The sequence below is a fragment of the Meleagris gallopavo genome, chromosome 21 (assembly GCF_905368555.1).
Source record: "Meleagris gallopavo chromosome 21, MGAL_WU_HG_1.1, whole genome shotgun sequence".
Lineage (NCBI taxonomy): Eukaryota > Metazoa > Chordata > Aves > Galliformes > Phasianidae > Meleagris > Meleagris gallopavo.
In genome coordinates this window covers 511230-537245 of record NC_139424.1, presented here as the reverse complement: position 1 = coordinate 537245, position 26016 = coordinate 511230, and the positions used below count along the sequence as shown (strand labels likewise).

General features: G+C 55.8%; 3 protein-coding genes and 1 long non-coding RNA gene across 12 annotated transcripts in view; all 4 read left to right on the top strand.

The window, feature by feature from the left end:
• The window catches only part of RNF43 (ring finger protein 43), a 55770-nt gene extending 51396 nt beyond the window's left edge, over positions 1–4374 (top strand). For both annotated transcript variants that reach the window (XM_085240621.1, XM_085240622.1), the window contains one exon: positions 1357–4374. In XM_085240621.1, coding sequence (XP_085096747.1) covers positions 1357–1400 — 44 coding nt within the window. In that variant the 3' untranslated portion in view covers positions 1401–4374. The remainder of the gene's footprint in view (positions 1–1356) is intronic.
• Positions 4375–5466: 1092 nt separating this feature from the next.
• SUPT4H1 (SPT4 homolog, DSIF elongation factor subunit) lies at positions 5467–8783 on the top strand. Its single transcript, XM_085240838.1, has 5 exons — positions 5467–5610; positions 6240–6346; positions 6418–6473; positions 6887–6940; positions 8366–8783. Exons 1-5 carry the CDS (start codon positions 5542–5544, stop codon positions 8431–8433), a joined length of 354 nt encoding a protein of 117 aa, XP_085096964.1. The 5' UTR covers positions 5467–5541; the 3' UTR covers positions 8434–8783.
• An 8039-nt stretch (positions 8784–16822) lies between these two features.
• On the top strand, positions 16823–19064 carry LOC146543004 (uncharacterized). Its single transcript, XR_014887573.1, has 2 exons — positions 16823–17241; positions 18497–19064. It is a non-coding gene; the product is annotated as an uncharacterized LOC146543004 (long non-coding RNA).
• Positions 19065–24121: 5057 nt separating this feature from the next.
• Positions 24122–26016, top strand: part of TSPOAP1 (TSPO associated protein 1) — a 61518-nt gene continuing 59623 nt past the window's right edge. For all 8 annotated transcript variants that reach the window (XM_085240984.1, XM_085240989.1, XM_085240985.1 and 5 more), the window contains exon 1: positions 24122–24388. In XM_085240984.1, the coding sequence (XP_085097110.1) occupies positions 24137–24388 (252 nt within the window). In that variant the 5' untranslated portion in view covers positions 24122–24136. The remainder of the gene's footprint in view (positions 24389–26016) is intronic.

Genomic DNA, 26016 nt, shown 5'->3' with positions numbered 1-26016 from the left:
CTTTTCTTTTAGTTTGTGTAGCAGGGGAAACTCACACATGTGCAGTTTTCAGAAAATAGTTTGATAATCCTCTTTGAGACTCAAGGCTTCTGACTGACCAAAGCAATCGAGGCTGTCCAGCTTCCCGTGCGCTGTGTGTAAATCAGCACACCCGAGGAGCAGCTGGCAGAGGCTTATTCAGTGCTGCTGGTACACATCAACCAATGCCATGTCTCACAGACTGTCTTCTGGTAGTTCAGCGTGACCTGCTCACATGTATATGTATAATGCTGCGTCTGTCCATTAATTTTCCCACATCTGTGAGCTACGTTTTCAAAGCAGAATCTCCTTTAGCTGTTTTCTTCCCATATATTTAATTTGCAGATGTCCTGTTCCTACAGCTGGTGATTTGTAATGGGCAAGAGTTTTCTGTGATTCTGATTTGAAAAGTTGTTTTGAATTGCTCTCTCTGAATAGCTGTGCGGGCATTTGTTTCCTTTTGATCTCAAGAACATTCAGGAAAAGGGAAATGTGAAAAATAATGCATGCATGCATTTTCTGGGCTGTGCTTACTCTGTGTGAGAGCTCTGGGCAGGCTTGAGAGACATCAGGGAAAGGGAACACAGTGTGCACGTCAGTGCTCAGCCACATTAGGGAGAAAAGGACTGTCTGAAGCAGTAACCAGGGGTGCACGGTTTCTAGGCAGCCCTTACATGGAGTGTTTCAATGCAACCTACTCAGCACTTGCCTGTCAATAATTCACCGGGCAGATGGGGCTGGGGAGGAAGGAACCACAGTCCTTGCTGGCTGGGTGCAGGGCATTGGTGCTAGTGGCCAACCAACACTCATTGGGTTTGGTGGTTTTTGAGACTCAGAAATGATTTGTGAATGCCCTGAAACACCTGTGCTATTCCCTTCTTGCACTCACTCCTCTCTTGCAGACTCTTTTTGTTGTCTGGAGTTTCTTTTCTTGCTGTCCCTTGTGCCTGGAGGGTGGTGCCATGGCATTTGTGAATATGAGCCAGCAATGTTTTCTGGTGCTGATCATTTTTACATGGCTGTACAGATTTTCCTCAAAGAGCAGACATCAAAAAGCCCAAAAAGCAAGCACCTAGCAGCAAGATGAATCCTGGGATGCACCACGTCCTCAGCCTGCTTTTTCTGAATATTCATGTTGGAGTTTGATGTCTTATCTTTTTGTTTTGTTCTGTCTTAACATAGAGGAATAACCTGATTGTGGAAATGGCCAGAAAAGTCCCTCCAAAATACTGGGAGAAACACTGTGGCTTCCACTGCAGAATCTGTTCTGTTGCAGTGGTCAGCACGAGGCCCTGGAGCATTTGACTTACACTTCCTTTATTCTTTTTTTGACTGCAGGATCTGAAGAGGAGGTCCAGGATGTCTGTGAACACTCAGTTTAACAAGACACTGGCTCATTTGCTTATGGGAGAGCTGGAGTGAACAAAGATGTTCAGCAAACCAGCCGGAGTGGAGCTCACACCTCAGTGTCTGCACGTATTGACCAGTCCTGAGCTGCACGGCCCAGCCGTGGTCAGACCGCACGTAAGCTGTGCGATGCTTGTGGTCTCCTCAACGTTTCCACACTGCGATGGTCACAAAAGCACAGAGCTGTGTTCTCCAGGTCCTCTTCTCCTGTGAAGGCACAGGCAGCCCATCTTCATCCAGAGGCACCTGTCTGCGTGGGCTGGCTCACTCAGAGACCAGTCCTCAGCTGGAGAGCTCGCCGGGAGAGTGCAAGCTGCTATCCTGGCATGTTCTGAAGGTTTTGAAAAACACTTCAGAAATAAACAAGCCTTCAAGACCAAAAGCTGCAGGAATGACTTTCTGTGGCCTGGTAGCTCCCAACTTCATTTCCTCTCTTAGGTCAAAAGCCGAACTTCTTCATTTAACTTCTTCACTCTTATTTCAGACACAGGAATAAGGTATTCTGGTATTCTCCATCCCAGCACTCACAGGTCCATCCTGAAAGGTGCTTCTTCCAACTTCATTGGAAACCAACATCTTTCACCCCTTCTGACCACTTCATTGTCCTTCAGCTGAAGCCAGCTCAGCCATGTGCTGCGTTTTGCCAGCAGCAGTGGAGATGAAGACCCAGGGACAATGTCACAATTTCTGGGAAGAAGCTGGGTCAGATTCTCTCCATTGCCAAGAATCTACCCTCTCATCTCCTAATGTGAATACATCTCTCTTTCACCCTGTAACGCCTCCATCTACTCGCAAAACAGGTGTGGACAGCTCTGTTTAGAGCTTAAATGTTTTGAACATGTTTCAAAGTTGAGATGGCCCAACACAGGAGTTGTGGCAAATCGTTGATTTGACGTGGCTCCTGCTTCTCTTCTTTTCTTGTTGCCCCAAGAGAAAAACAAAAAAACAAAAAACAGTAAAAGCATGTGTAATAAATGCAGAGCAGAGCCCCATCTATCACCCAGCCTTATCCTTGTACTTCTGTGAGACACTTGGAACGCCACCAGCTCTTGTTTCCTATGTCTCCTAATTTGGTGACATTCAAGTAAAATAAAATCCGGCAAATTCACACCACGATACCCAAACAGTTTCCATGCAGCAAGGATTTAGACTGTGGAGTTCACTGCCTTAACTGACCATTCAGGCCAAAGAATTAGCCAGAATCCCACGTGGAGAGCACGTTTATAGGGCACCAAGGCTATCTCAGGTTTTCAGAGTCAATGAAACATTGGGATGGATAGGTCATAAGAGCTGAAGGTAACTTCTGACAGAAACCTGGTATGGGGACAGAAGTTCCCCATCTCCTCTCTGATAATCTCTCTGTATCTTCCTGTGAAGCTGCAGCTTCTTTCTCAGTTCAGGAGCACATAGGCTAGATAATCCCAGTTCAGATTAATCCAGCCTCTGCCTTCCTTCTCTTCTGATGAAAGCTTTTATAGGGCATGCTACCCCATATCTTTGAAAGAGGCATCTTTGTCTCAGCTTCAAGTCACTAACACGATGTTATTAAAAGCCGACCAGTAAGACTGCTTTAAACAAAACATGAATCCCTTGCTAGTGTTCCTTTTCTTGTCTCCTGTGATTGAGCTGCTGCAAGACCTTTGAAACTAGGGAAGAGCTACACTTTTCATATCAAAGAACCCAGCAGAATTGTGTTCTAACCTTTTCAGGCTCCTCTTGTCCTGCAAGGCAAGCAGAAGACACAAGTCCAGATATTTTCTCCCTTGCAGGAAAGCCAGTCTTGAAGAGAAAAAAGAAAGCCAGGAACAGGTCTAGAATCTCCCTGTTCAACATCTTGTGTATGTGGCACATGGCTTGTCCCAGCCAGCCCCCAGGGGGCTCAGATGACTTCACAGATGGGGGTAATGAAGTCAGGGTGCTCACACTGGTTTCTTTAGGAGTCAAGAAGGCTGAGAGCCTCCAGAGATGCATTTCACTGCCTCAAAGGAACGAGTGCCTCGTTTGCAGTCTAAAAGTACTGCTTTCCCTCCAAATCCTAAAATAAAGGAGGACTGAATCTCAGCAAGCCCCAAGCGTCTTGGAGAAAGTGGTCAGTACTAACAAACCCTTTCCACTCCCTACTGCAGTATTACTGGGCCGTGCAGGGCAACGCCCGCCTCAAAGTGTTTTCATTTTCTGATTTTTATGCTGCTGCTACTTTTCATTCAGAAAACAGACATCTCTGATGCTGGGCCCTCTTGGTGGGGCTTGCTGAGCTGAACGTATGCAGGTCTGTGTAGGTGGGTTCTCAGGTGGGATGAGAGAGAGGAACTCTGCAGGAAGATGGTTTTTGAAATCCTTTTCTGTAGATGGACTAGAATCCTCAGCCACCTAAAAGGGAAGTGATGTCTGAGAACTTGGGAAATGGTTCCTCTCAGTTCCCGCACCTCTCGCTTCAGAGTGATACTTCTGAGTGGTCAGTACCCTTGGGCTCTGTCACTGCATGTCCACAACACCACTGCAATGAAACAGCATTTGTTTTCATTTACTGAGTCCAAAGACCCAGCTGAGAACTGATGGAAGCCAGAACATCCCAACCCCACTTTTGTCCACAACCAAACCATCAGTCCCTTCCCAGGGACCAGTTTCTTCCCAGGACCTTCAACCCCACCGTTATGGGTTGCTGTGGGCAGAGTGCCTGGGCCAGCTGGACCTCCTCCGATTCTGCACAGAGCCTCTGCTCCTCCCTTTTTTAAAGTTCAGATCCTTCTAAATGTGAATACAAGTTTGTTTTTTATTTTGTTTTGCTGAGTCTATTCTGGGCTTGGGAATAAATTATCAACCAAAAATGGAAAAATAGGTTTTATATATATGCAAAACTGTGTATTTATGTCTGATAAAAAACAAAGATGTGTGAATATGCTGATGTGCTCAGAAATATATTTATTTACTAATATATTTATCCACGTACTCGGCCTGCTCGCGTGTTTTTGTTCTGTACAAAGCCACCAGGTGTGTGTTTTAAGGAGTTTCACGGCTTCATGGCTGAAGTTCTATGAGGCATGTGAGGGACGGGCAGGTGATCTGAGACTGCCAGCACGGCTTCTCCAAGGGCAGAGCATGCATGACACATCTGGTGGCCTTCTGTGATGTGACAGCATCAAGGGAAGGGCAACTGGTGGTGTGTACCTGGACTCCTGCAAAGCCTTTGATGTGGTCCCCCACCACATCCTTATCTCTATATATGGGTTCAAGGGGTGGGATGTTTGGTGGATAAGGTTCGGTCGGAAGGTCGCAGCCGGAGGCCTGTGGTCAATGTCTGTGCCAGGTGGAGGCAGTGATGAGTCCCCTGTGTCCCTGTGTCCCACAGGGGTCCGCTGTGGGACCTGTGTTCTAACATGGTTATCAGTGACACAGATGCACCCTCAGCGAGTTTGCAGATGACACCAAGCTGAGTGGTGCAGCTGATAGAACAGAAGGAAGGGATGCCATCCACAGGGATCTTCACAAACTCAAAATGTGAGGCCATGTAACAAAGCCAAGTGCAAGGTGCTGCATTTGGGTGGGGGCGATTCCAGATACGTATATGGACTGGGAGAAGAACTCAGCATAACGCTGTGGAGAAGGACGTGAGGGTCCTGGTGGATGGAAGACACCAGCAGCGTGCAGCCCGGAAAGCCGCCAGCAGCCTGGGCTGCATCAGCAGAGGGGTGGCAGCGGGCAGGGAGGGGACTGTCCCCCTCTGCTCTGCCCTCGTGAGGCCCCACCTGGAGTCCTGCGCCCAGGCCTGGGGCCCCCAGCACAAGAAAGACGTGGGGCTGTTGGAGCGGGTCCAGAGGAGGGCACGAGGGTGCTCAGAGGGCTGGAGCACCTCTGCTGTGGAGCCGGGCTGAGGGAGCTGGGGGTGTTCTGCCTGGAGAAGAGAGGAGACTCCCCCCGACCCAAAGCCGTTCTATGACTCCACGGTCACGACGAGGCCGTTTCAGACCGGCGGCCGAGTGCCCGCAGCCCCGCCTCGACCCCTGCCCGCAGCCCCAGCCCAGCCCCGATCCCCCCCGCTCCTCCCGGCTCTCTGCCGCCCCCCTCCGGGCTCTGCCCGCTCCGGTCCCGCTCTGCGCGTGCGCGGCGGCGGCAGCGATGGCGCTGGAGACCGTCCCCAAAGACCTGCGGCACCTCCGGGCCTGCCTGCTCTGCTCCCTCGTCAAGGTGCGCTCCGCCGGGCCCGCGGCCTTCCCCCCGCCCCGCACGGACCGCTCTGTCCGGGCCTGCCCCGCTCCCAGCCCCGCCGGGACCCGTCCCGCCCCGCTCGGGCCTTCCTCCGCCGCTGCCCCCGCCGCGCGGCATCGCGGGTCACTGCGGGGCGCTCAGTGATCCCGTGGTTCTGTGGGCTCAGTGGTCGCAGTGGGTCTCAATGGGTCTCAGTGGTATCAGTGGATCTCAGTGGTCTTATGGTTCTATGGTCTCAATGAGTCTCAGTGGGTCTCAGTGGGTCTCAATGGTCTCATTGGATCTCAGTGGGTCTCAATGGGTCTCCGTGGTCTCGGTGGGTTGCAGTGGTCCCATGGTTCTGTGATCCCAGTGGGTCTGAATGGTCTCAGTGGTCCCATGGTTCTGTGATCCCAGTGGGTCTGAATGGTCTCAGTGGTCCCATGGTTCTGTGATCCCAGTGGGTCTGAATGGTCTCAGTGGTCCCATGGTTCTGTGGTCGCAGTGGTCTCAGTGGATCTCCATGGGTCTCAGTGGGTCTCGATGGTCTCAGTGGGTTGCAGTGGTCCCGTGGTTCTGTGGTCTCAGTGGGTCTCAGTGATCTCATGGTTGTGTGGTTCCCCGCTCAGACCCTCGAGCAGTTCGAGTATGACGGCTGCGACAACTGCGATGCCTACCTGCAGATGAAGGGCAACCGCGAGATGGTTTACGACTGCACCAGCTCCTCCTTCGACGGGTGAGGGGCCGCGATGGGCTGCACGGTGGCAGCGGGTGGTGACAGCCCCCTCACATCTCTCTCTCCCACAGGATCATCGCCATGATGAGCCCCGAGGACAGCTGGGTCTCCAAGTGGCAGCGCATCAGTGAGTGCCGTCCGCTGTTTGCCTCAAAGCCTTCTCCAGTAGCGATAGGGGGAGAGGGGACGGCTTTAAAGTGAAAGAGGGGAGACTCAGGTCTGATGTGAGGGGAAATTCTTCACCCAGAGGGCAGTGAGGTGCTGCACTGCTGCCCAGAGCTGTGGGTCCCCCATCCCTGGAAGTGCCTCAGGCCATGGATGGGCCCTGGGCAGCCTGAGCTGGGGGGCACCCAGCCCATGCAGGGATGGGGCTGTGAGGTGCCTTCCAACCCCAAACTGCTCTGTAGTTCTGTGATGCTGGGCAGTAGGATTTCTTCCTTGGGCTGCTGCAGCTCCTGAGGAGGGGGCACCTGCACAGGGTGAGGCTGCTGGTGCTGTTTGCCCACCCAGGTGCTGCACTCATTGCTTTCTTTCCCTCAGGTAACTTCAAGCCTGGTGTGTATGCAGTGTCTGTGACCGGCCGCCTGCCCCAAGGTAACACTGCTGCTGTGTGAGGAGTGCTGCTGCACAGGTGGCCGCTGAGGGATGGGCTGTTTTGTATACTTGGTGCTGTATATTGCCCAGTTACACTCTCTGAGAGCATTACACTGTGTTGATCTGATGAAATCAGCATTTGGGGGTCCATTAAACAGTGTTACAACAGGCCCTGAGCATGAAAGGATTTGCCAGGTGACTGCGAAAAGGTGTGGATTGGGAGGCAGGTTCCCTTTTCTGCAGACAGGCTGTCTGTGGTCATCCAGCATTCTGCTTGCGAAAACTTGGTATGAAAATTCTGCTGAATAAAACCTGTGATGCCAGATTATACATCAGAGCAATGAAATCTGATTAAAGCCTGACTATGGAGAGTATCCTCACTTCAAGCTGTGCAGCTTCAAGGAAACAATAATAAATGGTGCGGAAAGGGGAGCAGTTGGGAAAATGAGGAGGACTGGTGAGCAGATATTCCTTTCCACTGCAGTACTGCACCGAGGGCTCACATCAAGTCAAGATGGCATTTGTTCATTTATAGGTGCAATGAAGAGTGTAGTGAGTTGGCCCTACCTTCATAAAGCAGAAATCACATTTTCCATTTCTCATGTTTGCAGCCCAAGATCAGACTCCTAACCTGTGTCCCAAGAGGGCTGCAGTCTCCCACACTCAGTGTAAAAGCTGTACTTCTGTTTGGAATGCCATCTCCTTTATTGCTAACCTGAGCTCCACCATCTGTGTTAGGGGACAGCTGAAACACCGAGGCACGAGTCCTCCTGGCACAGTTTTGGACACATCTGAAGCAAGTAGAGCATAGCAGTGATGCCATGTGCAGCTGCGGGCAGAGCGCAGCTGTGAGCACAGGGCAGGAGGGGATGCATATCCGAGATGCTCTTGGGCTTTGCTTAGTGTGGGGAACATCCTCACATCACGGGCAGAAGCAAGGAGGTGCTGGGAAGCACGAAAGCCAGCAGGCTGCACCCGAGGGCCTTGCAGGCTGTCATTTGGCTGTCCATGCTGTGGTACTGGTGAGAGCTGTCCTGAACCATGTGACGCCCTTCTATCAGTGCTGTGGTGCTATTTACAAGGTGAGACTTGCAGACAAGTCACAGAAGTGACCGGGAGGCTTAAGAACAACCTTTAAGAGCTTGGCCTATGCAGTATAGTCATGATATTCAAACATCTGCAGGTAGAAAATAATGCAATAAAGTCTCTGCCCAGCTATTTTTTTTTCTAGGGCAAAACTTGAGTTGATCTTTGGGTGCTCTGTCTAGGCACTAGAGGAGGGGAACTCTTAACAGTGTTAGAAGGAACTAAGAAGATTGTCCAGTTCTTAAACTCTGCAGTGAAAGCTACATGATAAAGCAACCAGATTTTTTATGGCTTCTCATTCCTAGTGAAATCTGAAATGTGTTTGTGTCCTTGTTGCAGGGATCGTCCGAGAACTGAAGAGCCGTGGTGTGGCTTACAAGTCACGAGACACAGCTATCAAAACCTAAGAGGCTCTCGTGCTGCGTGGAGGATTCCCAGGTTCTCTGCTGGGCTGCTCAGCGAGGCTGCTGGCAGGTGGGGCACTGCTCTGAAACCTTTTAGTTTTAGCATGAGGGACCTGGACTCTGAGGGAGCTGCTGGCTCAGCTGCTCTCACTCGGTACCTCCGGACTCAGCCATGCCACTGTTGGACCACAAAGATCTTAAAATCAGTTGCAGCCTTGACAGGGAGGGGAATGTGAGTAGGGCTGGGAAGGAGGTATTGAAGGGAGATGCATAAACCTTTTATAGTCGGTGCGGATAAGAGGACCTGGGATACAACTGTAAATATTTCAATAAAACTTGCTTTCTGGTCAGAATGGAGTCAATCATTGTATTTTCAACCACTTGTTTCACCCACCACGGGGAGCAGAAGGCATGGGAGGGGTTTTGCACTCAGCTCCAGACCTGTCACCCTGCTGGTGTAGTTTGGAGGTTTCAGCCACCACAGCTTATCCATATGGCAAAAAATCCCAGCTCAGGAAGTGGATCCTATCCTTGCTGAGTGTTGGTGTCCATTACTGTGGGAACAAGACTTGGGATTTGTGCTTTATGTCTCATGGCTGGAGGAAATATGTAGGATGATGTACGGAGTGTTCCACATGGAAGTAATGGTCTGGAGGTCACGGTGTCCTGGTCCTGCAGGGTCCCATAGCAGGGATGGGAGGCAGACTTGGAGGACTTCTGGTCTGCTGCTGATCAGTGCAGGCAAAGTAAGATGAACTCCCTGCTGGTGTAACTGGGAGGCAGCTTTGTGAGACAAGCTTTTTTATTATTCTAGAATAATCCCGTAGATGAGAAACCTGATTTTTGTGTTCTGTATGCAGATACAAATACTGAAAAACTAATAAAAGCCTGAAAAATGGCTGCATTTGATTTTGGAAGAAAGCAGTGAAGGTGGTGCATTGCTGGCAGGCTGACGATAGGAGCAGCGAGGCAATGCACTCTTTGTCTTACTTTGCTTCGTGGAGCTGGCCCTGAAGAATCCCATCATGAGGACATGGAGCAGTAGGTGCAGGTCCTGGGGCATGGGAGGGCGCTGGACCTGGCCTTCATGCCTCCGTGATGAATGTCGCAATCCCCAAAATTATGATTACCCTCCAGGCTCACTTGGTTGTAGGCAGCCCTTAGAGAAGCCCAAAAGGGCTATGGGTGGGTGTAGCGCCAGGGCCGGGCGTGACTGCTGTGTGTCAAGGCTGGAGATGTTGGGCCCTGGGGGTATTTCTGGACAGGCTGTGCAGGGAGAGGCACGGGGCGAGCTGGGGATCCCACAGGGTGCAGCTTCAGGAAAACTGCCTCCAGCACTGCCAGGTGATCCATCCCAGGCTGGATACATCCCTGGGCAGCCTGGTCTGGTGGTTGGTGACCCTGTCCAGGGCAGGGGGGTTGAAATGAGATGATCATCATGGTCCTTTTCAACCCAGGAAATTAAATAAAAATATTCATTCTATAATTCTATGAGGTTGGTGAGAGCTGATGAGGTTCAGATCAAAGTGGATCCAGGAGGATGAGCTGAGTGGCTTTCTCCAACAGGAGGCAGTGGATCTGGAAAGCGGGGTTCTGGCTCTGGCCAGGCTGGAAGGAGGTTGAGCAAGGCAGGCAGTCGAGGACAGTCATTGCGGCCATGCCCAGCTCTGCAGCCTCGCTGCTCAAATGCCACGGGGTGGCAGCAGGGCTTTGTGGAGCAGCGCTGGGGCCTGGGGACGGGGAACAAAGCTGCTGGAGTGGCCCTGAGCAGGAGAGACATGGAGCACATCTCCATATTACATTTGCCCAAGGAGGCTGTGGATGCCCCATCCCTGGAGGCATTCAAGGCCAGGCTGGATGTGGCTCTGGGCAGCCTGGTCTGCTGGTTGGTGACCCTGCACACAGCAGGGGGTTGGAACAAGATGGTCATTGTGGTCCTTTTCAACCCAGGCCATTCTACGATTCTGTGATTCTATGATTCTGTGATCTCTCTTCTCAGCTCCTTGAGAACTGTACTGCAGGCTGTCCCCACCTTCCCAGTCTTCAGAAGTGGGGGGGCTCCTCCAAAGCCCATTAGCTGTCATGTCCCCTGGTGTAGGGCTGACAAAAAGGCTCTGTGCAGGGCCCCAGGCAGTGCGAGGTGCTCAGCCAGGATCTGGGTGTGGGTCTGTGGGCTTGGAGGAGCTCCAGTAACTCACCACCTGGGACTGGGAGCTTCGCTTAGAAAATTGTGCCCATAGAGCAGCATGCGCTGTCACTGTGCCTCCCAGGTAAGATGGTTGGGGGATGTAAACCCCATAGGTACCTCATGTCTCGCAGGGTGCAGCCCCCCTGGATGATGCAGATTGCAGGCTGGCGGGAGCTGTGGTGCAGGTGGAATAGATTCAGCACAGTGCAGCAGGCTGCCGGGCACCGGTGGTCTTTCAAGAGAGATCTGCACCTCCCCTGCCTGCAGCAGACCGCAGCGCTTCCAGAAACGTGGTGCCTCGAATTGGGCTGACTCTGTGTGCCTCTGCACATCACCCCCACCGCACACCGCATCTCCCAGCCCACGCCGCCGGGTGACTCATTGCTCCCAGGCTGCTCGAGCCAAGCGTTGGACTCTGCAAAGCTCCCCAAAATGAGCATTTCGGTGAGACTCCAGCCGCTGCGGCTTTGTAGCATGAAAAGCAAATTGATGCAAATCTTTATTTGCTGAGAAAAGTAGGGCAGGGAGCTCTCACGTTGAAGAAATCGGAGGAAAAATGTGCAGCAACAGCCTGGGCTGTAAGCTTCCAGAGGGCAGGGAATGTGGATCTGAGTCAGTTCAAGACAGCTCCTCCCCCTGCAGCAAATGACGCCAAAATATCTCAGGCTGCGGGGCTGCATCGCTCTGCCCGGGCACCGCGTGGGAGCTGCAGGAGGGCGGCAGGGCCGGCAGAGCGGGGCAGGAAGCACGAGCGAGCGAATTTCTTCGTGCGGGTTTTGAGAACCGATACCCGGCTGTCCCTCCGGGCTAGAAAAGCAACTTTCCAAAACCGCAGAGCACACGGTGTGTCTATGTGAGGCAGCTGCCGACTGAGCTGGGAAATGCCCGGCCTCACTGTCCCCAAGGGGCCCCTCTGCTCGCTCCATGTGCGGGGCTTCACATGAGGCACAGGGACTCCCGGGCAAACGTGGCTCCTTTGTCAGGGCCGTGTGTCTTGGGTGAGCTGGGCCCTGGTGAGCACCTGCGTGTGAGTGCAGAAGTGCTGGGAGCACCTCTGCAGGGCTGTGGGGCTGTGGGCAATGCAAAGGTGGGAGCGCCAACCTCTGCCCCCTGGTTTTGCTCCTGCAGCCTCTCTGGTTGTCACTCTGTGCTCATGTCAATGCCAGGCCGCAGAGATGCTGTGCAGGTCCCTCTGGGGAGGGTCAGTCCCACGGTGCACCAACCTCCCATCACCTGGTGCCTCTGGACTTTGTTTTACAAACTCAGGCATCCATGGAATGCTGGGGTCTGACGGCATCCAGGTTAATGACTGGGGGGCCCTTGGTGGTGGGTGCTAAAAAGAAACAAAATAAGCCCTAAATTGAAGCGGGATGGTGGAACCAGAGAAGATGACCTACGCAATGCTCGCTGATATGAGGATGGCACAGCCAGGGTGCAAGCTGCTAACTGCAGGCTGAGGTCAGGGGGTGCATCTCCATCTCACTGTCGCCCAGCCTGAGCAGGCAGCTCAGAGGCAGCGAGACAACGGGTGCCTCTGATGTGGTGGGGATGGGGGTTCTCACCAGGAGGGGCTGCAGAGGAGGAGGAGGATTACAGTAACGGTGGCACGAGGGCTGGATGCACAGTTTCGGAGGTGTGGGCGGATGTGAAAGATTTTGAATCGTGGCAGACCTGAAGCACAGCTTCCATGTGTGGAGGCCACAGGGCCTCCTGTGTGCCAGTGATGGAGGCGGCAGGTGAGGTGCAATGCAGGAGCTCTGATCTGTGTTAGTGACCCTGGCATTTGCTCCTCACCAAGTGTGGAGGGAAGGAGGAGACCTCGTGGAGAAGGAGTTGGCTGGAGGGTCTTCAGTTGTTGGGGAAGATCTGCAAAGGGCTCATGAAGAAGGGGCTGCCATCTTGGTGCTGTCACTGCTTGCATGCATGGTGTTGCATGAACCTGTTAGCGTGCCAGCAGAGCTGGGGTGGCTGGGGAACAGCAGGAACTGGCAGAGGGTCCCAAACCTCCCCTGCGCAGGAGACCTCCCACCTCCTGAGGGTACTCAGCCAAGTGGAGCTGCAGAGCTGGAGTCACGGGGGATGTGGCAGCCTGACGGTGTCTGTCCCATCCCCAGCATTTCTGGGCTCCCTGTGTCCTGACCCTGCAGCTGGTCCTGCTGCTCACCAGGGTGTGCAGCCACGTGTGCTCTGAGCCATGGTGTTCTGTGTGTCTGGTTGCAGCCTAAGTGTGGTCCTGGAGCTGGATGGAGCCCACCAGCCAGACAAAGGTCCCTATGTGCCCCTTATCCACCCAGCCCCAGGTGTTCTCCACCTCAGCCACCCGCATTGCTCTAAGTGTCTGCCTGGAACATGAAAACGATCCCAGCTGGGCTGAGGGCTCTGAGGCCTCCATCCCTGCGCTGCATGCTAAGATGCCTGACTCCTGCTCGGGCCCTGAGGGACACGGCCACTGTCCCCAGGGTGCTTGGGATGGAGATGGGAAAGGGGGGGACCAGCATTGCCCACACAGCAGTGGGGTCGTGGGTTACACAGGGCCTGGCCCACCGCCCCTTCCCCCACCTGCGAGCTGGTTCCAGCAGGTGGCATGGAAAATGTTGGAGCTCCGTGCCCCACCGGCACCGCGCAACGGCCCCACATCCATCATTGGCGCAGACGGGCCGCGATTTGTCTATATATGGCAAAGCAAGGTGCCGCGTTCTACCCGCGGCCCTGCGCCCGCCCCGTCGCGTCACTTCAGCTTTTTGAGGTTTCCCTTCACGCTCTCTTTTGCTTTCCGCTCGCGGCCCCGTTTCACCCGGCAGTTTCTGGTTGACTCACTCCCAACGGCCGTGCTCCCAGTGCGGCACTGGGCCCAGGGTCAGGCGCTGCTCTGGCACTGCAGGCAGCCCATCACACCAGGTGTGAGCAGCAGCCCTGGGCACAGCCACCGTGTGTCCCTTGGTGCCGTGTGGGCTGCTTGAAGGATGGGGGCTCAGCCCCCCAGGGTCCTATCTCCTGCCTCAAACCGTGGGCAGAGAGAGAGCGCAGGTGGCACTGAGCCTGCTGGGCAGAGATGGGGATCCCAGCCCATCTCAATGTGTCCCGGTCTGTCCCAGCTCTCTCCTCTGGGCTCAGAGGTGCTGCAGTTCCTTCTCGTGCCTTCACAACAGCCCTCCTGGCCAGCAGGAGGGCTGCAGCCACTACTCTGCTCACCCAGCACATCCCCAAGAGCCAGTTTTGGCCTCCATGACGTAGTGCAGCCAGGCCTATGAGCACCCATGAGCTCAGGGAGCCCAGGTGACTCCATCCACTGGTGACATTTGAGGCTGCTCTGACAGGGACGCTGGTGGCTTGTGTTGGGAGTGCAGTCATTAGGCTTCAGAGTGAACAGCAGCACAAGAAAGGCTCCATCTGCATCTCGCAGGCGCTGCTGGGTGGAGTAGGAGATGCTCCTAGAGATCCGTGCCATTGAGGCTGAGGAGACGGCGACACGCAGACCCCTTTCCCACTCCCCAGGACAACAGCAGGGGGTCAGGCAGCCTGTGGTTGAGAGCACTCTTTCCTCTTCCTCCTCCTCCTCTGACACAGCTCCGTGAAGCACAGCACAGGCCCAAAGGCAGCCGGCCCGGCCGCCACTTCCCCTGCGTGCAGCAAGCGCCCTGACCACAGCTGAGGAGGGGAAGTTGCTGCAAGGAGAGATAAGAAATATCAGCTCTTTCGCAGCTCCTGAGCTGCAGTGCTCGACAAGAGCCCTTCCCCCTGCCCAAGGGCCTGGGTCAGCCGTGCTGCCACCCCCAGAGCCCCAGCACCCGCTGCCCTGTGCTCACTGATACTGGGAAAGTTACTGGAAAAGCAACAGCAGCAGGGAGTGGGGCCAGGCCGGCACCTCCATGTGCCATCGGCACTCAGAAGGGAGCAGAAAGGGCAATGCAGGGGGATGCTGCAGGTGGCCGAGCCACAGTGAGTGCTCTGAGATGATGGCAGAGATGGGGGCAATGCCAGGTCCTGCTCTCCTGCAGGGCTCGGTGTGGGGGGGCTCCGCTGGTTCCCTGCACACCCATGGGTATAGAGCGAGCCGGGAGCGCTGGGGGCTGGGTGCTCCCACGAGACCCCCCCGGGGAGGAAACGCAGCTGCTTCACCTCCCCCCACTAAACCCCAAACGTCTCTGTGATCTCAGCAGCTATTTTGGCTGTGTGTGTGGAGCGCAGAGGAATGGGGACCGGGGGCCGAGTTAGAAACTTGTTTGCCACTTGGCAATGTTAACCAATGGCCGGGGGATGCAGTGAGTTCATCATCAGTCGGAGACTTTCAGACCTCCTCAGCCCATGAAACCAGATCTGCTGATTTCCCTCTTTTTGAGAAACAGGAGGCGGCGGGGGGCTCTGCCGGAGGAGGAACCCAGCCTGGGACACCCGAAATGCCGTGTCCCTTGGCCACGCTCTGTCGCGCAGCCGGGAAAGAGGAAGCGTCACCTCCCCCACTTCTCTGCCGGGAAGGCAGCCGGGTCTGCTTTGCGGGGAACGGCCCCCGGGGCACCTGGCTCTGTGTGGGGCACAGCTTTGTGTCCTGCTGTGCTCCACGGGCCACGGCACCCCCAGCCGCTCCCGGCCACTGCTTCGCCTCCCCTTGGCACAGTGCTCCAGCGCCAGCTCTCCGCCTTCAGGGAACAAGCTCCACTTTGCCTGGCAGACCTGTTATTTTTACCTGTTATTATTAAATTGAGCCTTAGTACCTGTCACCGGTCACCCAGACACAGCTCCAGCAGGGCTGTGCTGCCTTCGGAGCAGGGTGTGCTGCGAGCAGTGTGGCCTTGGCCCTACGGAGGGAGGGAAGTCCCTCGGCAGCAACGCGGCTCCTTCACTTTGCTTCAGGATGTGGGGGGCTGCTACTGGCTCACTCATTGTACACAGTGCTTTGTCCCCCCGTCCCACTGGGGACCAACCCACAGCACCCTGACAGCCGGCAGCACAGCAGGCCCTGCCACCTCGGGGGTGCTGTCTGGTGTGGGGGTGTCTCCAGGTCAGGAAGAACCCGCTCACACCTCACCTCCACTCAAAGCACTGTCACACTTTTTGGGTGTCCCCAGAAGTAATTGCATTTCAGGTTGGACAGGACCCAGGAGGCAGCCAGGCAATGGGAGCCGATGCTGCGGGAGCAGCTCAGCCCCAATTTGGGAGGAGCAAATTCCCTCTGTGCCCAAAGCCCCTCTGCCTGCTGTAAGCCCAACACCTGCTGTTGGAGCAAGCCAAATCTCAGCGGCTTCTTGGCTGATTTTGACTTTGCTCCTTCTCTGCTTTCTGCAAACCTCACCAGTGTGATTTCTTTTTAACATTTCCTCCCAGATTACCAATGTAGAGAGTGAATGGTATTCGCCAAAAACAAATGTTTAGCACAGCTGCATGAAACCCATCCTACTGACTAAGGCATCCCCATTTACAGACATTCTTGGGGATTTAGCTCATCATTTTTCATCTGGTTTAAGGCACACTGTCACTGACAGTGACAGCAGGAGAGCAAAGCTGGGAGCCAACCCTTGTGCAGACCCACAGCTCTTTGCCCTCATGTGAGGCTGCAAAACTGCACACCGCTTGGAGATGGCATCTGTGCCATGGGCCCCTGGCTAGAAAACTGGTGCCAGAGTTCACCCCAGGCCCAGTGCTGATGTTATGGGGTGCTGATGGCCACCCCTCATGGCTCCAGCCCCCGCGTGGCAATGCAAGAGGAATGCGCCCGCCCTGCAGAGCTGGCTTTCATTTTCTTTTCGGGGGCCTCGTGTTCCTGTTGGCCGTTATGGCTTCCTCAGCTGTGGGGAAGTCTGGTGTTGCAGAGCACTGTGTAAGGGAAAGGCTCAGGAAGGTTTCTTGGGCAACACATTTCCTAAAGAGCAGGACTAGGGCACACAGCTCACTGGCACCCGTGTCCCCCCCTGCTGCACTCCTGCCATGGCGCTCAGGGACCCCAAACCCTCATCCAACACTGCCATCCCCTCTCTAAGCTCTGCGCTGAGGAACACCTGCTGCAGGGCTGGGATGATGGGACACAGCAGAGCACCGCGGGGCCAACCCCCCACTCTGCATCAAGCGACTGGGTCTTGGGGGTAAGGGGGGGGGGCACGGCTGCTGTCACCCTGCCCTGTGCAAATGGTGCAAACATTGCAAACAGTGCAAATAGCTTTTTTTTTTTTTTTTTTTTTTGCACAAACATGTTTGTTGCTCAGCGCAGCGAGGCCCAGGGGAGCGTAACCGGCTGCTCTGCAACGGCCCCCAGTGCTTCCGGCGCTGGCGGGCGGCTGCCCCTCGCCCCACGGCTGCGGTCGGGCTGCAGGGTGGTGCTGGGTGGGACCACGCACCGTTATCTCCTCAGCAGCTACGGCTCTTCCTGTGGTCGGGGCCACGTGGGCAGGATGGGGTTAAAAGCAGTCCCGCTCCCCACTGCGGCCCATTCCTCGTCCGGACACCAGCACCCCATAGAGCACCTGCGGCATCGGCACCGGCGTGGGCCACCTGCGCCCCAACTTGGTAACGTACAGAGGGACGTGGCCAGTGATGGGTGCCCACGTGGAGCAGCGGGAGCCTGGAGGGTCCTGGCAGCCACAGTCCCACCTGATGCCAGGGGGGCATTGGGTGCTAAGGATGCCCTTTGGGTAAGGGGTCCCCCACCCCCACCCCTGGGTGGAGTGGAGAGGAGGCACCGCGGTGGCGGATGGGTGGGAGGAGGCGGGAAGAGGCCGAAGCAGAAGTGCCACCGAGGGGGATTTTGGTGGCAGCGGGATGGGAGGCGTTGGACGCAGACTGTGGAGCAGGTGAGGCTGATGCGGGGCTCCAAAGTGGCAGGGGGGAGGCAGGGATGAGGTTGGAGCGGGGTGTGGGGCTCCGTGTGGCCACGGGGACCTCCTGGTGCCACCCAGAACGTGGCCTGAAGGACAGTGGGGACGTTGAGAGGGTCACTGTGGGGGTGGAAGAAAGGGGAGAGGTGGAGGTTCATGAGGAGCCCCCAACCCACGGCACTCCTCTGGCCCTAAGGGGAGGGTGACCTTGAGGGGACAGAGTGTGGGAGCCCCACAGGATGGGACAAGGAGGTCCTCAGTGACAAGGGTGAGAGCATGAAATGGGGACCCCACAGGGACTTTGATCCGTGTAATGGGGACAGGGTTTGCCATGAGGTCTCCACCATGAGGACAAAGCAAAGGAGCCTTCTGTGATCATAGTGACATTTAGACAAGGTCTCCACCACAGGGAAAAGGCAAGGCAAAGGTTGCCCGGCCAAAAGGCGGAATTTTCCATAGGATCCTCACCACAGGGACAGTGCAAAAAGTCCTCTGTGACCAGAGGACATTGAGGTGGCATCTCTGCACGTGGATGAGGCTAGGGGGTTGTGTGTGACTTTGATGAGCAATGAGGGAATTTAGGTGGGATCTCACGCTTGGGATCAAGATTAAGTGGTCCTCTGTGGCTCAAAGGGGTCTTGAAGGCCAACAATGAAGTCTGAAATGGAATGTACCCAAACAAGGGGTTAATGGGGCGGAGGGGTCCTGGTCTTCCACATGGGGGTAAGGGAAAGAAGCCCAGGGTGGGTGTTTGAGAGTACATAATGAGGTTTGAGTGAGTTCTCTCCAGCAGGAACAAGACAAGAAGGATTTCTGTAACCAGGATGGGGTCTGAAGTGGGGTCTGTCCTTTGGGGGCAAGGCGACAATATCCCCTGTTCTCAGCAAAGAGCTCGAGAGGGAACGGTGGCTTGCAAAGTAGGCTGTCCCCCATAGGGACAAGCGAGGCCAGGCTGTTCCTTGTGCCCAGGATGGGGTCTTAGAGTTACAAGGCAGGATCTCCCCACGGGGATAAGGCGGGGATGTCCCCTGTGCCCCGCTTGGCTGCTCAGGGTGGGAGGTGATGCCTGCAGGGGCTGCCTGTCCTTCGTGCCCCCCCGGCCATGCTGCCCATGAAGACATCACTGCTGCTGGGCGCGGGCGGAGGAAAATGGTCGCCAGAGAAGAGCAACCGCCGACACCGACTGAGAGACAGTGCAGTCACCCATAAAGTAGAAAGCACTACTAAACAGCACTGCAGGGTGTAGTGTTTCCTACTTTATGGATGAGTGTACTGTGGGCTACGGAGAAGAGAACGCCGACAGCAACCTCTGTGCCAGCCTCCGTCATAGAGCTGAGGACGGGATGGCACCATCCCCACTGCACAGCGGGGAGCTGGGCACCACGTGGCCCTTCCCCACTGCCTGCTCTGTGGGATGGGAGTTCCATGCTGGTCTCCGTGGGAGGGCAGGTAGGTAGCATGGCCTCTGATTTGCACTTTTTTCACCCCACCTTCATGTCAAATTCGGCAGAGTCCTGCACGAAGCTGGGGTTGGTGGCCACATGTGGACGGGGGCAGAGGGGGCTGCTGCGCGGCTTTGCACAGCTGCACAATAACACAGGGGCTGCTAAATAAAACTCTTTCAGTGTTCGCTTGTGGAATTTGTCTTTTTGATTCTATTCCTGAGAAACACAACAACTGGAAAAAGACACATGGGGTGCTCCAGGCCATGGGTGGCAGTTTGGGCACTGCATGGGGATGGAGCCCTGGGGATACAGGGTGCTAAAAATGGGCACCACAAATCTCAGCACCCCATGGCTGCTCGTGCCCCACATCCATCCAGGCTCACAGCAAAGTGGCCACGTCCCAGCACAGCCCCATCACCTCCAGGAGGCCACATGGGACAGGAATGGGACGCTCCTATGGCCACTGTCCCCACCTCAGACCATCCATGCAGTGAGCCTGATGTCCTGGCTTCCCACGTCCCATTGCCCAAATGTTGGTTCCCAAACACCCCTGCACATCCACACACTTTGATTCCCTTCCGGTCATTGGACATGGCACCTAAAAATAGTAGAAAAATGCAATAAAAATAGTTTTTTTCCCCTCTTCTTGACTCCAAGTTTTAATGGAAAGCTTCTGCTTTTTTTCTGAAATTTCTCACGCAGGTTTTGAGGGTGGTTTTACTGAATATTTTCCTCTCCCTTTGACCGCCCCCGGACTCGGAGCTTTGCCTTTTCTTCCTCATCCCTGCTTCCCCCACTCCCTGATTTTGAAAATGTTTGAAGGGAATACGGAAGGAAAAAAAGGTCAGAACTCTTGTCATGGTCACAAGGCAGCAAGTTTTTAAGCAGTAAAAACAAGAAAGACCTAAAAAAAAAAACCCCAAGCGAGAAGCACAGCACAACACAACACAGCACAGCACAAAACAGCACAACACAGCACAACAGCACAACACAGCACAACACAACACAGCACAACACAACACAGCACAACACAGCACAGCACAGCACAAAACAGCACAACACAGCACAACACAACACAGCACAACAGCACAACACAACACAGCACAACACAGCACAGCACAACACAGCACAACACAGCACAGCACAACACAACACAGCACAACACAGCACAACACAACACAGCACAACACAACACAGCACAACACAGCACAGCACAACACAGCACAACACCAACAGCACAGCACAACACAGCACAACACAGCACAACACAGCACAGCACAACACAACACAGCACAACAGCACAACACAACACAGCACAACACAACACAGCACAACACAGCACAGCACAACACAGCACAACACAACACAGCACAACACAGCACAACAGCACAACACAACACAGCACAACACAGCACAGCACAACACAGCACAACACAGCACAGCACAACACAACACAACACAACACAGCACAACACAGCACAGCACAACACAGCACAACACAACACAGCACAACACAGCACAGCACAACACAACACAGGACAACAGCACAGCACAGCACAGCACAACACAGCACAACAAAGCACAGCACAACACAACACAGCACAACACAACACAGCACAACACAACACAGCACAACAGCACAACACAACACAGCACAACACAACACAACACAGCACCACATCACAGCAGAACACAGCACAACACAACACAGCACAACACAACACAACACAGCACAGCACAACACAGCACACACACAGCACAGCACAACACAGCACAACACAACACAGCACAGTACAGCACAACACAACACAGCACAACACAACACAGCACAGCACAACACAGCACAACACAGCACACACAACACAGCACAACACAACAGCACAGCACAGCACAACACAACACAACACAACACAGCACAACACAGCACAACACAGCACCAACACAGCACAACACAACACAGCACAACACAACACAGCACAGCACAACACAGCACAACACAGCACAGCACAACACAACACAGCACAGCACAACACAGCACAGCACAACACAGCACAGCACAGCACAGCACAACACAACACAGCGCAGCACAGCACAGCACAACACAGCACAACACAGCACAACACAACACAGCACAACACAACACAGCACAACAGCACAACACAACACAGCACAGCACAACACAACACAACACAGCACAGCACAACACAACACAGGACAACAGCACAACACAGCACAACACAACACAGCACAACACAGCACAGCACAACACAGCACAGCACAACACAACACAACACAGCACAGCACAACACAACACAGCACAACACAACACAGCGCAGCACAGCACAACACAACACAGCACAACACAGCACAACACAACACAGCACAACACAGGACAACAGCACAACACAGCACAACACAACACAGCACAACACAGCACAGCACAACACAGCACAGCACAACACAACACAACACAGCACAGCACAACACAACACAGCACAACACAACACAGCGCAGCACAGCACAACACAACACAGCACAACACAGCACAACACAGCACAACACAATACAGCACAACACAACACAACACAACACAGCACAGCACAGCACAGCACAACACAACACAGCACAGCACAACCTGCCACAAGCTGCTTTCATTTTGTTCTGTGCCCAAGAGGACAACAAAGCCCAAGTTTGCAGTTTTAACAGAAAAGTTTTTGAAAGGTCGTGAACCTAATAACGAGTATGTAAATAGCAGGAAATATAAATACCGGGTGCTTATGTCTGAGTATTATTATGGTCACAAATATTATAACCACTCAGAACTCACTGCCTGCGGAGACGTTGGAAATGCATTTCTTGCTGAGAGCAGCAAAACAGAAACTGCAGCTAAAAAAAAAAAAAAAAGGCTCCTATTTTAGTGCCTCCCCTGTGCCCTGAGTGCAGGTTCATGCAAGGAAAGGAAACATGTCCCCTTCCTATTGGGGTGAGCTCAGCGTGCTCTGGTTGATGCTACAGGGAGTCCATGCAGCCCTCAGTCCCATTGGCTGTGAGGTGGCTGGATCCTTCACTGCCTTCAGCCCCAGGGCCTGCAGAAAAGGCAGATGGAAGCAGGTCTGTGTCCACCAGATGCCCCAGTGCCACCCCCCACAGCATGTCCTCAGCCTCCTTCCCTATCTTGGCCAAAGCTGCCAACGGACCTGTTACGTGTGTCCTGCTCAAAGCTATGGGTTGGCTCCCTGGTTTCTGAGCACTCCAGGGTCATTCTTGGCTCCTTATTTATCCTCTCCCACAGAACATGTTCTCTCTTGCAGCTTTGTGGTGGAAGAGGCAGGAGGCCCTTGGTGCTGCACACCCTATCCTTGCACCACAGGGAATGTCCCAGCTCTTTGGGGGCTTTTGGGTGCTTCTGGAGTGCTCCCTGGGGTCCTCCTCAGCTTCCCACACCTGAAGCACTGGGGTGAGCTGGGCCCCGGTGGTGCAGCAGGACCTGGTGTGGTGAGCAAGGATAGCTATGCGAGCAGCACACAGCAGCAGGAGCACCAAGTGAGATGTGTCAGAGCAGGGCTCCCAGTGAGGCTGTGCTGTGTGCACACTGCAGGCCACGCACTGCTTGCAGCCACGCGATCTTATCAGCAGCACATTTCCCTTCCCATTGCTGGCTCTCTCCTCCTGTTTCTGAAAACTACCTGTTCTGTCTTGTTGGTGAGCTGCTCTGCGCTTGGGCCTCCCTGCGTGCTGTGCAGCACCAGGGATCCTCCCCAACGCCTCCAGGGGAGGGCAGGGAGCAAGAGATGCCAGGTCTCCTCCTGGCATGGAGAGCTCTGCATTCAGGGGGATGTGTGACTGTTGGACCTGGCTGTTACCTCCCCCAGCATCTAAGTGGGTCATCTGCACCCTGAACAGCCGGCGGTGAGAAAACCACTCACTGTGGTGATCTGTCTGAGATGACACAGAGGCAGCGCCGCCTGTTTTGGCAGCTGACACATCGACGTGCTGCACATCGGGATGTGGCACAGAGCTCCCCGAGGAGGTGCTCACAGAGCAGTGTCTGAGGTGCACATGTTGCCAGAGAGCCCCCAGTGCTGCACCTTGCCCACAGTCCAATGGAGCAGCCGTGTGACACAGCGCTGTCACACAGAGACACAGAGGGCAGGATCAGTCCCAGCCGATCTGCGGTGCCTGAGGTGTGCAGAGGAGGGATGAACAGCAGGATGGCTTTGTGCATGGCCGGGAGCGGGGTCCTGGGGAGCAGCCGAATGGCCTTCCCCTGAGCATGGCTGCTGCACAGGATGCTCTCCATCCGTACTACAGCATGATGGGGAGTGGGCAGAGAGATTGAGCGTGTGCCTGCTGCACCGCGTGCGCTCAGCAGTGCCCGTGCCACACCGCGCTGAAGCATTATGCCACCAGCTCCCATCTCCCCGCGTCACAGCGATGCTGCAGCCCTCTCCCTGCTCGCTCCAGCCTCCAACTCTCACCCGCGGCAGCCCCTACACGGGGCACACGGAGCACTTTTTGTGTTCTCGGCAGCAGGCTGAGCCAGCTCTGGGCCCTGTGGGGCAGCATCTGTGGTCCCCAGAGCGGGAGGGGCGGGGGAAAGGTACCGGGCCCTAGCAGAGTGCCGCTCACCTCGTGCAGGGCGACGGCACCTCAAACCCGGAGCCGGGGAGCAGCGACCGGGAAACAGGGGCAGCCGGAGGGGCTCCCCCGGCCCGGTGCCGCCGCCCCCCGCCTCCCCATCACTAGGCAGCCGGCACCGTTCCCTCACCATCGCCATGGAAACCGGCAGAGCCGCCGCGATTGGCGGCCGCGGGCGCGGCGCGGCCCCGCCGGGGTGCCAGGCCGCCTGAATATCGATGAGGCGGCGGCGCGGCCGCCGTGGGCTGCGGGGCTTCGCGGGCCGAGAGGCGGAACCGCGCTCCGGGGGGCGGCGGGCGGCCCGGGCCTCGGCGGGCGGCGGGCATGGAGCCGGGGGCGGCGCGGGGGGCGGCGGGGCCGAGGGCGGCGGGCGGCCCGGCACGACGCCGCGCCCGGCCTTTGTAGGGTGCGGGGAGAGAAGGGGGGGGACGGCAGCCGCCCGCCCGCCGATCCAGCGGATCCAGGCGGGGATGGAGCCTCCCCCGGCGCAGGGATGCCGCAGCCGCCTCCGTCCCCACCGGGCCGTCTCTGCCGCCGCCGCGGCTCCGGTGCCTTCGGGGAGTCCGTGCCGGTTCCCGCAGCCGCGGGCGGCCCTCGCCGCGACAGCGTGAGCCCCGAGCCCCGAGCCCATGGATCCGGAGCCGGCGCAGACGGGCGACGCCGTTGCCGTGGTCTCCGGCAGCCCGGACGCGGCCCTGCTGACGGACACGCGTGAAGGCGCGGGAGGTGGCGGTGACGGCGCACCCCGCGTGGCCCCGGGGCGGGAGCGGGACGACGCGCCCCGACCCCAGGAGGATCCCCCCTCGCCGGAGCCGCAGCTCGTTAGGCCTCCGCGAACTATGGAGGGGCTCGGACGGGAGCGGCCAGACGGACCCCCCCAGGTAAGGCGGATGCCGGGCGCTCGCCGCCGGGCGAGTTTGCGGTGAGAGGCGTCGCGGCACCGCGGGGATGTCACCTCGGGCCGTGGGAAAACGCCGCGCTCGGCCGTGGCTGAGACACCCGCGGAGCTCTCCCTCCCCATGGGGCGGCCCCTCCGCGGGGATTCCGGCTGTCCCTGCACGCCGGGTACGGCTGCCAGCCCAGGGCTCCGCTCCTGCGGCACCGCCTGGCTCCTGCAGCTTCGGTGGCTCTGCGAGTGGTGAAGGGGTCACGGTTCCCTGCCACCCGGTCCAGAGCATGCCCTGTCCGTGCAGAGGACCCTGGGGAAGGCTGTTCGGGGGGGAATTTGTCCTTGTAGGCATCATGAGGCATCTCAGTGCCACGCGGTGCCCAGCCCCCTGCAGCATCTCTCCAGAAAGAGCCGAAAAGACTCAGTCGGAGTCTCAGCTCTTGGTCCAGACCGCAGCAGTTCATTGACTGGTCCTGTTTATGACAGCTCAACCTCCTCCCTTGTGTAAAATCGGTCATCTCTGTAGGAACCTCTGGCACACTGGAGTGGCTCCATGTTTTTAAAACGGGGGAGGAATAAGCTCTCAGCCTATTCTTCTGGAGGGTGGGGGGGAGGTTGAGCCGGAGATTTTTGAGCTACGCCAGTGCTCCTGAGCACAGCTGGAGGACGGCTGGACCAGCCTGCAGGAGAAACGGTGCTGCTAGCAGGAAACCCACCGGGAGAGGAAATGTCTTCATTCAAGCAGTTTCTCATGGGTGTTTTGAATGGCTGTTTATTGTCATGCTTAGGGAAATGCTGCATTTAACCACGTGGTCCTCGATCTGCCTCTGACCATAGCTCCTGGCTGTTCCAGAAGCACCTCAGCCAAAAAAAAAATGGGGCAGCAGAGTGAGAAGCATTTCTGCTCTCATCTCCCTTCCTCATCCACCTCGAGAGTCAGACCCGTTGTGCCAAACTTCACATTTCTCTCTCTTTGGATGAGCCAGTGGGTGAGGGAGGTGCCCAGCTCCCTGTGTTGGTGATACTGGTGCTTCCTGTTGTGGAGCTCAGCTTCATTTTGCTCCATAAGACTGCCTAACCCTGGGGAGGGTAGCACAGGCCAGGAGAGTGCTGCAAAGGAGTGCTTTGTGGGGCCTGCAGCAGCTGAGCAGCATCCTGTGGGGTTGAGGCCATGTACCCAGCTGTGGCTGATCCCTGCAGCAGGTCCCCCATATACCAGCTGTGCACATGGGTGTGTGTGTAGGGGGGGGATCGGGTGAGGACCCAACTTGGTCTGTATGGCTGTGACTGCTGAGCACCCAGCACTCAGTTTCCCTTAGTCCTTGAGCTGCTTTGGATTTTCTCCAGGATGCTGAATGAGTGGCATGACGTTTCCCCTCCCACTCCCATAGGTTTTTTGGTGGCACCATGGTGGTATCATCACAGGACCAATATGCCAACGCACTCCCAAGGTGGTACATAATGGTGCAGAGCAGTCAGAGAGTCACAGAATCTTTCAAATTAGAAAAGACCGTTGAGATCATCTAGTCCACCTGCCAGCCCATTGCCACCATGAGTCCACATCTGCCCTTTTCTTTAACACCTGTGGGGACGGTGACTCCTGGTGGTGCTGTCACGTGT